Source organism: Herpailurus yagouaroundi, unplaced genomic scaffold, assembly GCF_014898765.1.
Source record: "Herpailurus yagouaroundi ecotype Mexico unplaced genomic scaffold, PumYag 186, whole genome shotgun sequence".
NCBI classification, from domain to species: Eukaryota; Metazoa; Chordata; class Mammalia; order Carnivora; family Felidae; genus Herpailurus; species Herpailurus yagouaroundi.
Window position 1 is genome coordinate 29,011,054 of NW_024412417.1, and position 14,798 is coordinate 29,025,851.

General features: G+C 39.6%; 1 protein-coding gene across 10 annotated transcripts in view; it reads right to left on the reverse strand.

Moving 5' to 3' along the window:
* ENPP2 (ectonucleotide pyrophosphatase/phosphodiesterase 2) overlaps nt 1-14,798 on the reverse strand; it is a 112,632-nt gene that overhangs the window by 4,611 nt on the left and 93,223 nt on the right. For 5 of the 10 annotated variants that reach the window (XM_040494307.1, XM_040494314.1, XM_040494309.1 and 2 more), the window contains 6 exons: nt 10,194-10,268; nt 8,729-8,865; nt 7,093-7,228; nt 6,120-6,197; nt 2,868-3,000; nt 1,271-1,427 (listed from right to left, as the gene is read on the reverse strand). In XM_040494307.1, the coding sequence (XP_040350241.1) occupies nt 1,271-1,427; nt 2,868-3,000; nt 6,120-6,197; nt 7,093-7,228; nt 8,729-8,865; nt 10,194-10,268 (716 nt within the window). The remainder of the gene's footprint in view (nt 1-1,270; nt 1,428-2,867; nt 3,001-6,119; nt 6,198-7,092; nt 7,229-8,728; nt 8,866-10,193; nt 10,269-14,798) is intronic. The other 5 variants (XM_040494311.1, XM_040494310.1, XM_040494316.1 and 2 more) reach the window with 1 other exon arrangement.

Below are 14,798 nucleotides of genomic sequence, written 5' to 3' on the forward strand. Positions count from 1 at the left end.
TCCTCTTCTGTAGATTGTATCTCTGCTCCTGCTATTCTATAAAGCAAAATCATAGAGGTTACTGCTTCTAAAATCAATCTTGGAGCACAGTCTTTCTGTCACATCGAAGAGATCTGGGGAAGTGATGTGATGTGTCCCTGAGTGTAAGCAGAAGGAGTAAAGGGCCAGGAGCACACTGCATGGCTCCCACCCCCCTGCCAGGGGCCTTCTTGTGATGCCTTCCTGCCTCCACTTACAAATAAGGGTATTGGGTGTCATCTGTGCTGTTTGGGAACGGTGACCTGTTACAAGTGCCCTCATAACTAGCAGCAAATGAAAAATCTGATTTATAAAGTATATACTCCCATGTATATGTGTCTTTATAAAAAGTTTTTAGGGGCGCCTGGGTGGCACAGTCGGTTAAGCGTCCGACTTCAGCCAGGTCACGATCTCGCGGTCCGTGAGTTCGAGCCCCGCGTCGGGCTCTGGGCTGATGGCTCAGAGCCTGGAGCCTGTCTCCGATTCTGTGTCTCCCTCTCTCTCTGCCCCTCCCCCGTTCAGGCTCTGTCTCTCTCTGTCCCAAAAATAAATAAACGTTGAAAAAAAATTTAAAAAAAAAAAAAAGTTTTTATTATAGAAATTTTCAAATGCCCGCAAAAGTAGAAAGAATAACATAATGAACCCCTGTGAATTCTTATCTAGTTTCAACAATTATCAAAATGTTGCTATTTGTATCCTACCTTTACAAAATACATATGTCTTGGGGCGCCTGGGTGGCGCAGTCGGTTAAGCGTCTGACTTCAGCCAGGTCACGATCTCGTGGTCCGTGAGTTCGAGCCCCGCGTCAGGCTCTGGGCTGATGGCTCAGAGCCTGGAGCCTGTTTCCCATTCTGTGTCTCCCTCTCTCTCTGCCCCTCCCCCGTTCATGCTCTGTCTCTCTCTATCCCAAAAATAAATAAACGTTGAAAAAAAAAATTTTTAAAAAACAAAATACATATGTCTTTTGCAAAACCAAAAACATTTGGGCATTTTATCATTTGACAAAATCAAACACGTAATCGGAACTACAGTGAATGCACACTTCCATGCCTCCCCACACCCTTACACTGAAAATTAAAAAGCCATTCGAACACAAAGTTCTGAGGTGATAAGCAAAGGTCTTTTCTTCTTTCCAGTTGGTTTTACTGTATGGTCCAAATGTCTTATAATAAGTGTATAGGAGCTTAATGGTGGGAATATAAATTAAGAAGCAAAGATGAATCCTTTTAAAGGACTCTGTCTTTGAACTCACACTGCAGCTCTCCTCATTGTCTGCTCTGTGAGGGAGGATGAATGAGGAGACGGAGAGGGGGCCATCACACTTGTCGGCAGGCTGGGTGAAATCCAGGCAGCTGGTGATGATGCTGTAATAATGAGTTGGTACGGGAATGGAGCTGCCCTCCACATACCTGGAACAGGGAGGAAAAATAAAGTTACAACACATGTAATAGCTTTCTTGTTTAAATGGTGACCCACGAATATTGCCTAAGTCACTAAAATTAACTTCCATTCAACTGCATCATTTTTCACTTCTAAGAAAGTGGTCCACTTCTGTATTTTGAACCCAATGTTTTTATTGCCTGGAATTCCCTTTCTCTTAACTTGGCAGAGTGAAAACGATATTCCAGGCAAAGAAAACACCTTGAACCAAGGATCAGACGTTGGACACGATGAATGGCTCAAGATAGTAGGAATGTGAGGCTGGAAGAGTCAATAAAAGCCATACTTTGGAGGTTCTGAGGGCCACATTGTGGAATTTGGGTGTTATTGTTTAGGTAGTAAGGCCTCACTGAAGGTGTCTGTGGCAGGGAGAGTCATCATGAGATCCATGTTTCAGGAAGAGAACTTGCATAAAATTGTATAAAGTGGACCTGAGGCAGGAGATGCCGAAGCTGGGGCAATAATAAGCCCTTTCAAACTCCAATGAGATGCTGAGCTTGGTAAAGAAAACTCATTCACTCAAGGAAATACTAAGGACTAATGAGCTAGTGATGAACGTAGAGATGGAAAAAAAAAAAATCTCACAATTCCTTACCTGGTTCTCTATTATCTTAATTTTAATCCTTTTTAAAATACTGAAATTACGACTAAAATGATAATTTTGGTTAAAAACTACAGCAATGATCAGCAATAAAATAAATGTACAATTAAGTTGACATTTCTCGTATGGATGACTAGAAAGGGAGTAAGATAATTCCTATGTTATTAATTATGTGTATGAAAAAAATTATTGTTTGTTCGTAATTATCTGTAAATCACAATTAAAGCTTCTCATCATTTGTGCCCCTCTGTTTCACACATGTATAAAATTAAATGACTTCTTATGAATTTGTCATATTTGTGTCTACTTCCTTTCTCCATTGAACTGCTAGCTCCTTCTGAGCAAGTATGCCTTACCTTTTTTTAATCTCCCCAACAGCATCATGGAGAAGGGTAGAAACAACTAGACTTTACAAAAGTCTCCATGGAATTTCCTATTAAGATATACTGACCCGGAAATCTAAGGGGTTCCAAAAGTCTCCTCAAATAATGGAGATGAGGGAAAATTATCATCTTTCCACTGACGAGTTGATAAAGAATAAATGACAAATTAAAAAAAAAATCTTTTGATACTTTTCTCTCATGGAATGGAAAAGTACATTTATTTACCACAAAACTCCATTCCATTCCAACCACCAATAAGACATTTAATCAAGCGTCCAAAAGCACTGAAGAAATTACAAGGAGATTCAAAGAGCAAAGGCCTTTAGGGCTATTAGCTCTTCTCTAGTACGTGAATATTTGAAAAAGAGCCTTGAATGAGATCTTAGAATTTAAAAACACACACTGAGTGGAAAAGACAAACTTACTGTTTGATTTTGTCCTGTGTGTCATGTAAGCCATCATAGTCATAGTCAAAAATTGGTCCACTTATCACATTAACTCCATTTCTTTCTGAAGCATATTTCTTCACCAATACCCTTTGGAAATAATTCCAGACTCCTGCGGGGGGGAAAAAAATCTGTTCTTCACGATCAAAACTCCTTGCTTTGGACAAATTCTCTCTGGGATCAGCCAAATGTCATAAGCCAAGAGACAGTAGAGCTCCTGCGATTCTTGAAAAGAATTCATCCTGAAGTACCAGCTGTGTGTGTCATTTATGAACAAGCAGAGAGAAAGGCATGGAGACACCAGTAGGGGAGTTTAACCCAGCCCAATAAGTCGGGGGAGGGTTTCTCAATGAAGTGGTTACTGAGCTGAGATCTAAAGGATAAGTGGATGCTTTACAGGCAAAGAGATGGAAACAGAACAGGCAAGGGGAATCGTGTGGTCAAAAGAGGAAGGACAGTGTTTGTGAGAAACTGAAAAAAAGTCCTTAATCTACTTTTTCTTCCTTCATGATCTCATAGATATACTTGTTCCCAAGTTTATGTCTCTAGCCCTGACCCTCCCAAGGAGCTCCAGACCTGTTATCCAACCACCCATTTCAGGGTCCACTTGACCTAATGACCATGTCTGGCAAAAAATGATCTAAACAAAATTCTTGGCCTTCATTCCCAATCCTGCTCTAACTCCCTGCTTTTCCATCAGGTAATGACACTCACTCACTCACGTGTTCGGGTCCAAATCCTAGGAGTCATTTCTGACCTGGCTCCTTCTTTCCTACACACGTGAACAAGCCTTGTCAGTGCTACCTCTGAAATACACCCCCGTCATCCAAATCTGACCACTTTTCAACTATTTTCACTGCATCCATCCTGGTCTCAATTACTATCCTCTCTGCAAAGAACTACCACAAAAGACTACTTCCCAGGCTCCCAGTGAGAACCTCGCTCTTGCCTGCAGCCCACTATATAATAGCCACTCGGATCATTTTACACCATACCCAGAATGTGTCACACTCTTCCCAACTTCCCGTTTCTAACATTCCAGATGATGTATCACTGCAATTAGAATAAAATCCTAACCTTGCACCGTGGCCCCTGCCTACCTGCATGACTCTGTTTCCTCCTTCCCCCTCTGGTACATGGCTTTCTTCCCGTCTTCCCATTTGCCAAACTCATTTCAGATTAAGTTTTTGCATTTTCTCTTCCTTTCATCGGGAAAACTCCCTTATCTGTGCTTGTCTGGTTTCTTCTCCATCGCTCATTTCTCATTTTCAAGATCACCTCTGGAGGGGACTTCCTTGTCCACATTAGGTTCAGGTAATATTATAGTCAAGCAGAGAGAGGAGTGGAGAGGAACAGAGTGGGGAGAAAGGAAAGGCAAAAGAGGGAATGACAGAGGACAGGAAATGCGAATAGTGAGTTGGTTCTGAAATGTTAGGTTTCGCTGAACTACGTGCTACTCTACAGGAGGGCTGTGAGGCTTGGGCTATTATCACTTCTTATCTCCCCCTGTGAAAAAGCACTTGGCTGTTTTTTCCCTAGTGCTTCTACCATTCTTTAGACCCTCTGATACTCTACTCAGAAAGAGCAGTCTACCGGAGCCAAAATACCACAGATAATTATTTGCAAGAGAGAAAGGAGGACCATGGGAGAGAAGTTCGAATGTTAAGCACAAAAACTGGAAAGGCAGAAAGGGAGAAAAATAACAATGAGAACAGTCAAAAGGCCAAACCCACAGAAATGTGGCGTGTGAGAAAACCAGTCCCAGGGAAGAACAGGGAGCCCTCTGTGAAAGGCCTTTCGCCATGCCAGCCTCAGGGTGGTACCGTGTGTTTCCTTTATTGCTGCTTGGTCAAAAAAGCATCAGCAAAGAACAAAGAAATTCAGGAAACCCTGATGTGTGGACATTATGAAGATGCATTCCATGTAATATTATGACAAATCTATCTAAGTGGGTTTCTGAAACGTTTCTCAGTTGGGACTAAGAAAAAACTAGGGAACTGCCTTTTAAAAGCATTCTTTAATTTTTCACGCTTAAGCAATGGATTCTACCTTTGAATTAACCTCCACTTACTAACTAGGACATCAAATAAACATTTTTTTCCTCTAAACCATGTTGGCCATTTCACTGATGTCAAATTCTGGAGGCGTGCCACTGGAGATGACACTCCACAATCACGCATTCTGAATCTGACACTTCATTTCAGCCCAAGAGTCCTGGAACACAACCAGTGGTCCTCTGCCAAGTAGAAGTAGGTAGAGGTGCTTCCTTTTCCCACCTTTCCTATAAGAATACAAGTCTCCTCACAGTAAAAGGAGGTAAAAATTATTGCATAATGCTTTCTCTATCTTTGGATGGATGGATGGATGGATGGATGGATGGATGGATGGGCAAATGAGTGAATTATCTGTTATCAGAAATAGAAAATGGATTATTCCATTGGACAATTACGTCATATCCATATAAGCCATAGATGTCATGCAATAAAATCTCATAATTTTGTAAACGAGAGGTTAAATAGCATTTCTGTAATTATATAGCTAGTTGTCAGACTCCAGGGAAGTCAGTGTTTGGACCAGGGCTCACTGTGCCAATACCATTCACGGCATCATTTTCACCCACAAGTATTTACGTCACGTACAAAGACATTATGGCTGTTCAAAGAAACTAAAATAATTTACAAAGCCCTAAGACCATCTGAATTTAATACTCTGATGATTCAGAAGATCCTTTAAAGTTCTTCCTGGGTTTCAAGGTCAACATTCAGAATACATCATTATCATCCACCCTAAAGGGGGAAAGTTCTGGTGGCTTTTACTTTAACATTCAATAAATAAACATAAGTGTTGTTAAACATCAAGTGTCCTCCAAAACAAAAGAAGACCCTTCTTAACCACCAATATAATGAGCATTGAAATAGAAGGAGCACCAGTTTAGAAGCAAAACACAAACTGGGTTTGGCTCAGTTTCTATCATTCGTGAATTGGGTCATTTCTTGTGACTTTAATTTTTTAATTGTAAACAAGAGACAAACAACCCACCAACCTCCCTCACAGATTCATATTTTGGATTAATAGTAGAGAATTTACGTTAAAGTTCTTCAACAATTATAAAGGCTAAACACATGAAATATATTATTATCAAACTTAATATAGAGGTAGAAAGGGTAAGTAGTAAATTTAGAAATATTTCTTTTCATAAATAATAGTTTACTAGGTAAATATCAGACTTACGTTTGAAAGCAGGATACATTGGAACCATATTGGTTACAAGGAAAGCATCATATTTAGCTTCCGGTGAAGAGCTCAGATCTAAATGTTAGGCAAACAAACAGTGTCCATTACTTCCCAAAATCGACATCAATAAAAATGTAATCTACTAAAATGGTCTGAACAGTTTGAAGTGAATTGTGTATAGATCTACTCTTTTATTTCTACTCATTCCCTACTTTAAACAGTATTTCCCAGTTCCCCTCCCACTCAATCTCTTTTCTTCACCAATAGCTTTCTCCCCCAAATTTTTACAATGCTTTTTCTTCCTACCTAGTCTTGGGTCTACTAAGTATTATGTATATAGGTTTTAGAGTTTAAAAAATGTCATCAAGGTAATGAGAGATAATTAAAGGGCTTCCCATATTCTTTTTTTTTTAATTTTATATATTTTTTAATGTTTATTTACTTTTGAGAGAGACAGAGACAGAATGTGAGTGGGTTAGGGGCAGAGAGAGAGGGAGACACAGATCTGAAGCAGGATCCAGGCTCCGAGCTGTCAGCACAGAGCCCGACACAGGGCTCCAACTCACAAGCTGTGAAATCATGACCTGAGCCAAAGTGGGCCGCTCAACCGACTGAGCCACCCAGGAGCCCCAGGGGCTTCCCATATTCTTAAGAGATCACATCTCTAGTATTTAAAACATTAATGTCCTAATGATATACCATTTTACTGTCAGATTCCCATTAATGATGTGAGGGGCACGCTATATATTCCCTTGCACTTCAGAATTCTCCTGGAGAACAGGATTTGTGAAAGGTGGTCTGTTTTCTGACCAATTTTGGAAGTATCTCATAGAAGTTCAATTTTTCAATCTCTTGAGTGCTCCTCTTGAAGAAGACCTAAAATCCTGACAGTCCAGGAAATCCTAACAGTCCAGATTCTACGAAATAATATCCCTCTAGAATGGTCACATCCTGATATGCTAAAACTTACAAGGAGGGAAGAGGAATCCATAGGACATCTGTTTATCATTTTTGTAGGCCAAACAGCTTTGACTGAAACTCGGAGACACACGGACATCAGGCCGGACGCAGTTGGTCAGGTGCTCAGGGATGCCAGAGACCTCAGCCTGCATGTTGAGTCAGAGGTAGTTAGCAATGCCATCACAAAGACCATGCCAAACCAACAAGGAAATACCAAAACCAAGTTGCTCTGTTACGAACAGCCAGAACCCAAACCCCTCTAGCTTTTACTGTAGCTCATACTTGGACGTTGACTCCTTAAAACGAGGCCTCCTCACCCAACCCCCCCAAAAACCAGCAAGGCTTCAGTTTTAAATATGGTAAGCCAGGAATTTGCAAAATCTTATTTTTTCTTAGTGGCAGAACACTTTTATCAGTCTTAAGTAAAACCACAATATATAAAGCAGAAATTGCATTGTTGAAATAATGGATGGGATTCCATGGAAGACAGCCTTAAAGAATAACACTCTAAGAAAAAATATAGAAATACCCTCTATAAAAAGAGAGACTGCATATAAATCTGTGCACCAGGGCATATGTACATGCGCACCGTACAAGCGAACAAGAAGCTGTGTTTGCAGCAGTAGAAGTGTTCCTTTGTAATCAGAAATTAAAAACATACTTCAACTGCCAAATAAACTTTTCTAATTCCATATATAAACTTACCTATCTCATCTTCACCAAAATTGAAACCCCAACATAAAATCTTTATTAAAAAACAGGATGTTGATAGTCAGGGAGGCTGTGCATGTGTGGGGCCATGGGTATATGGGAACTCTCTGTTCTTATTCAATTTTGCTGTGAACCTCAAGCTGCTCTAAAAAAATAAACTATTAAAACAAACAGTCAAATCTTGGCGGCTTCTGCAACTATCGGGCAATGGCAAACAGAGGAAAAGCAACAAGCATTAGTATATACTTCCTTTAATACGCTGATAATTTAACATATTCCTATGAAGCTCTTAGAAGAACATTGAATAAAGTCTAATTCAAAATACTTTGCAGGACACCTGGGTGACTCAGTCGGTTACGCATCTGACTTTGGTTCAGGTCATGATCTCGTGGCTCATGAGTTCGAGCCCCGCGTCAGACTCTGTGCTAACAGCTCAAGGCCGGGAGCTTGTCTCGGATTCTGTGTCTCCCTCTCTCTCTCTGACCCTCCCCCACTCACACTCTGTCTCTCTCTCCTTCAAAAATAAATAAAGATTGGGGCGCCTGGGTGGCGCAGTCGGTTGAGCGTCCGACTTCAGCCAGGTCACGATCTCGCGGTCCGTGAGTTCGAGCCCCACTTCAGGCTCTGGGCTGATGGCTTGGAGCCTGGAGCCTGTTTCCGATTCTGTGTCTCCCTCTCTCTCTGCCCCTCCCCCGTTCATGCTCTGTCTCTCTCTGTCCCAAAAATAAATAAAAACGTTGAAAAAAAAAATTAAAAAAATAAATAAATAAATAAAGATTAAAAACAATACTTAGTAATAGGTTCGATATAAGATTTCTTTCTTCAAGATAAATTAAAATCTTTTCTAAGACAAAATTCTGTTAAGCAAGCAATCATTACACTAATGCAAAGAATGTAATCGCATGAAGAATATAAGCCCCAATTTTTTCAGTGACCTGTTTGGAAACGGTGTATGACGTCCAGAGTGGCATTAGGAATATTTCACTATAACCGCTTTCAAAGTCAGTGTGATACAAGATATCGTATCGAGTCCGATAAAGCACTGCAGGCCGTCCGTAGAGGAGGTGTCGCTCTAGGAAAGAGAACAAAAATTGTGTTAAACACACATTAAACTTTATATTAAATATGAAAGAAATATTGCCAGAGTCAAGTTGTCCATAATTTGCTTGCTTACTTATTAACAGTGTAGTTCCTTCTTCTTAATTTAATCAAGTTAGTTTCCCCTAACACTTTGTGGTTTATCTGATCACCTAAGCATGGGTCAAATCTTACAGTTATCAAAAGTATAATATAAATGCCATATTTATTTTAATACTTTCTTTAGTTGTAAAGAATTTTAATCTGTATAGGAATGAAACAATATAGGAAATTTTTACACAATTCAGCTGAATGGAAGTCAATAGGAGTGATTTTTATACAATTAATTCATTTGACCCCTGGAAAGGCTCATCAAATTAGCCAATGATTTAATTAAGAGGAAGGCACTCTTTGATCATTATTTGCAAACTGCAACTCAAATAATGCATTATTTCAGCATAAACAGTGAGTAGTGATGAGCATTTAAAGTAAGCAGATTTGTCACATGGAGAAACACTCTTTAGGTAAGAACTTAAAGGAACATGTATAGATAAAGTAAGTGGGCATTCAAGAGGGTGCTTTAAATACAGAGAGGGGAGGTCATCAGCTACCAAAGAGCTCGATTAAGACCATAAGAATGTAGACCTCCAAGAGAAAGCTCTCCTTTTGTGGGGTGGGGGGGCGGCCGGAAAGAGGTCTGAAACCTTACTCTTTTAAGAAGAAGAGATGGAAGTTTACTGTGCAAACCTTCATTCCACACCCACAATAAGTGCCTGGAGTTTGATCTGCACATTTTGGATAGACTAAAGTCAGAACTTCCATAGATTCTTGGTAATTGGGGTCCTATGGACCAAAATATTTAGAGATTGAGGCTTAGGTAATTCACAATTCCCTAAGTGATCATCAAAAAAAATGTTTATTATTATTTTTATTACAGAAAATCAGTTCTGGTAATCACTTGTTAAATTATGTATACATGTTGCTTTAATTAAAGTATTACCATTCTATGCAAGTAACAGAGAAAACTCTTCGGAGAATATTTTGCAAGCCTTTCCCAAGTAGAACTGCTGACTTGAGGCAAAGGGGCCCACACCTACTAACGCAAAAGCCTGTTCTGGGTAATGTGGCTTCTTCAGCAAGCAGTCAATGTAGAAGCCTTTTTTAAGCTGCCAAATTTGGGGACCCACCCCTAAAAATTAGAACATAATATGATAACCTTATATAAACAAAATATAATGAACAAATAAAAAGCCAGCAAATCATAACAGTAGTACTTGGGGGCAGTTAACCAAGTCAGACTTTCCTTCAAAACTCAAACCAAACCTTTTCTAGGTTCAAAATTTCCATTAACGTTTTCCTTGTTTTCATTTTTGTTGCCTCTGAATTTCCTGGTTTCAGCTGGAAGCAGAAGTATCAAAATTCTTTGAGAAGCTATTCTTTTTATCATTCAAGTTTTAATGCTTACCAAACACATTCCTCCAAATTCAAATACAAGCCTAGCATCCAATCTATTCCATTAAGAGACAACAAAACAGCAGCCATGTTTTTCCATGCAATACCCCTCCTAAGAGCAGCCACCAACAATAGTCTTGGGCAATCTAAAGATTCCACCAAACCTGGCTCCCCCTCCAGTCCTCATTTACTGGCATTCCTCCGCATAACAGCCCCTTCCATGAAGGCTGGTTTATTTATAACACTCTGGTCATAACCATCCTTAGCAATTCTATGCTATTATAATGTGATTCCTTTTCATTCTACTGGGAACGGCTTCTCCAATAGACCTGTCATGTCTCTCCCTTCAAATTTATCATTAATGTATTCTCCCTCATCAGACATTTACTGAGTACCTTCTTTGTGCCAGGCCTTTGGCTATAGAAGAGAGATGCTGGGCAAAGATAAATAAGTTACAGCTCTTACCTTCAAAAAAACTCACAGTTCAATGGGAGAGACCAACATGGTACAAATAACTCAAGTGCAATATGATACACACTATATCAGAGATATCTACAGAGTGCAATGGGAACACAGAGCATGATGAATATCGTGGATGGGGATGAGGTGGCATCAGTACAGTCTTTATGGAACGCACAAAGATAAGCCAGGTTGACCCCAGCCTTCCCTGTCATAATTGGTAATAGTGCCCCTTCCCATACTCAAATGTGGATGACAAACAACAAGCTCACATAGTCCAGCCCCCATGGAAGTGAAATGAAGAAGGGCGTTGGGGGGGGGGGGTACAAAAGGGAAAGAGACATCTTAAGATTCACTTTCTTTTGAAAGATTTCTTCAGTTGTTTCTCCATCTCTATTCACTCTTCTGCTCTGCGTGTATAGAAATGTGCACTGCAGGGTCGCCTGGGTGGCTCAGTCAGCTGCACGTCCGACCTCAGCTCAGGTCATGATCTCCCGGTTTGTGAGTTCGAGCCCCACGTCAGGCTCTGTGCTGATAGCTCAGAGCCTGGAGCCTGCTTTGGATTCTGTGTTTTCCCCTCTCTCTGCCCCTCCCGTGCTCATGCTCTCTGTCTCTCTCTCTCTCAAAAATAAACATAGAAAGAAAGAAAGAAAGAAAGAAAGAAAGAAAGAAAGAAAGAAAGAGAGGGAGGAAGAAAGGGAGAAAGAAAGAGAGAAAGAAAGAAAGAAAGAAAGAAAGAAAGAAAGAAAGAAAGAAAGAAAAGAAAGAAAGATAGATGCACTGCAGGGGTGCCTGGGTGGCTCAGTTAAGTGTCCGACTTTGGCTCAGGTCATGATCTCACAGTTTGTGAGTTTGAGCCCCAGGTTGAGTTCTGTGCTGACAGCTCAGAGCCTGAAGCCTGCTTCAGATTCTGTGTCTCTGTCTTTCTCTGCCCCTCTCTTGCTTGTGCGCTCTCTGTCTCTCTCTCAAAACTAAATAAACATTTAAAAAAATATTTAAAGAAACGTGCACTTCATAGCTCCCAAGCTAAGCACATTTGCTGTTTTGGGCACATAGCTGAAGTACAACTATTTCATGATGTGATTTCTTCTCAATTGTTAACTGGACATATTTGGCATGAAGAAAAAAACAATATACTGGTTTTGATAGTTTCCTAAAATTCAACCACTTTCCCCAATTAACCCAAAGAATCTACTTGGGTCTTCCTGAAGCATAATTGCTTCATCTAAGCAAGAGACGAAATAATCTTTGCAGTAAGAAACACAAACTTTATAGTCCAGAATCAAAATTTAGATCTTCCTTTTTCAGTTTATCAGAGTATCAACGGATCACTGATTCTTGGTTACAGCCTGACTCTGTTACTTTTTGTGACATTGTAGGCAAGCCACCCATTGCATTTCTGTTTAACAAAAAGTTCCTGTTTGAGCCATAAAAGTGTGCTTGAATCTCAGTCTCTGGACATGTAAGATCTTCATCCTGAGACCAGCCACCCTGCAGATGAGCCTGCAACCTTCTACTTTAGAAACATGCTCCTCATGATTTCTTGATATGGGTCTAATGCATTCCATGTTTTCCCAGCTGGGTTCCTCCTCCATCAGATTCCAGACAGAGTCTTCATTCCATACCCAAGTTCCCTGTTTACAACACTTCTCTGGCATTTTGGGCATATCCAAGGTTCTCCTCCAGACACCACATTTGAAAAAATACTTGGAGGCATATCTTTTTAAGTGGTGTGGACTTTCCCAGGGCTCATTCTTTTGTCTTCCAAAATTTGGTCATCCAGACTGGAGTTTGTATTTTTTTCCCTCTCAGCTTCCTGATTCATATTCCCACAGATTAGCTGGCTGACTTGAGAGCCACATAAAAATCTTTTTTTTTTTTGTCTTTTTTTTTTAAAAAACATTCACTCCCACAAAATATGCCCTTGGATTTTACCACATAATCTCTACTCAAGGTCTTTCCTTTTCCTGCGTCCTTTCTCCTCCTTCCCCTTGCAAGTGCCTGCTATCATTTATTGCCACGTCAACCTCCCCTGAGATTTGATTCGATGCTTCTGTTCTTTCTTATCTCAACTCTTAAAGCACTATAATACAATTCATCAACTGGCTAAATATCACAATAAAATAACAATTTCATAAGGACAGGGATTTTATCTATCACTAGATCTCTACCTCTAACAATACCAAATGCATAATATCTACTTGGTAAATACTTGTTGAATAAATGGATGCTTGTATTATTTTTTGAAACACTGTTCTTTATGACTGTCAAGGACTGACTTTCCACATATGACCTACCTAATACAACCCTGAGAGACAGACTAGGCAGATCAATATGATCTCCATTTTACTAATGAAGGAACTGGAGGTTCATGATTTGTACAAGACAATTCAGCTACATAGCAGTACCCAGAATCTAGGCCTCCATCTTCCTGGTCCATTATTTTTCCTTAGCATTTTGGGCCGTCTCCAAATGGATGCTAAGTGCTGGGTTATCTAAGGGAGGGTATGCTGGGATGAAGATCCAGCTACTCCCAGACGTGAGTTCTGCCTGAGTCATGACTGCTGCTAAGCTAATAAGAATAGCAATATGCCTTGAAAAAGAAAAGCAAAGTTGGAGGCATCACACTTCTGGACAAGCTGTAGTGATTAAGACAGTATGGTACTGGCACAAAAATAGACACATAGATAAATGGAAAAATAGAAAACCCAGAAATGAACTCATAACTATATGGTCAATTAATCTTTGACAAAGCAGGAAAGACTATCCAGTGGAAAAAAGAGTCTTTTCAACAAACTGGATAGCAACATGGCAAAAGAATGAAAACTGGACCATTTTCTTACAACATACACCAAAATAAATTCAAAATGGATTAAAGACCTAATGTGAGACAGGAAACCATTAAAATCCTAGAGAAAACAGGCAGTAAATTCTTTGACATCGGCTGTAGCAACTTCTTACTAGATATGTCTCCTGAGGCAAGGGAAACAAAAGCAAAAACAAACTATTGGGACTTCATCAAAATAAAAAGCTTCTGCGCAATGAAGGAAATAATCAACAAAACTAAAAGGCGACCTATGGAATGGGAGAAGATATTTGCAATGACATATTTGATAAAGGGTTAGTATCCAAAATATGTAAAGAACTATAATTCAACACCACCCCAAAACAAATAATCCAAATAAAAATGAGCAGAAAACATGAATAGACATTTTTCCAAAGAAAACATACAGGTGGCCAATAGATACATGAAAAGATGCTCATCATCATCATCATCAGGAAAATGCAAATCAAAACTACAATGAGATATCACCTTACACCTGTCAGAATGGCTAAAATCAACACAACACAAGAAACAACAGATGTTGGCAAGGATATGGAAGAAAAAGAATCCTCATGCACCGTTGGTGGGAATGCAAACTGGTGAAGCCACTGTGGAAAATAATATGGAGGCTCCTCAAAAAAGTTAAAAATAGAACTACCCTACTCTCTAGCAATTGCACTACTAGGTATTTACCCAAAGAATACAAAAACACTAATTTGAAGGAATACATGCATTCCAATCTTTATAGCAGCATTATCTATAATAGCCAAATTATGGACACAGCCCAAATGTCTATCAAGTGATGAATGCATAGAAGTGGTATATATATAGTGGAATGTTACTCGGCCATAAAAAATAATGAAATCTTGATATCTGCAATGACTTGGATGGAGCTAGAGAGTATTATGCTAAGCAAAATAAGTCAGAGAAAGAACAAATGCCATATGATTTCACTCCTATGTAGAATTTAAGAAACAATATAAATGATCATAGGGGAAAAAAAGAGAGAGGCCAACCAAGAAACAGACTCTTAACTATAGAGAACAAACTGATGGTTACCAGAGAGAGGTGGGTGGAGGGGTGGGCTTAAAGAGTGTACTTGTTGTGATGAGCACTGGGTGTTGTAAAGAAGTGCTGAATCACTAAATTGTACACCTGAAACTAACATTACAATTACATCGTATGTTAACTAA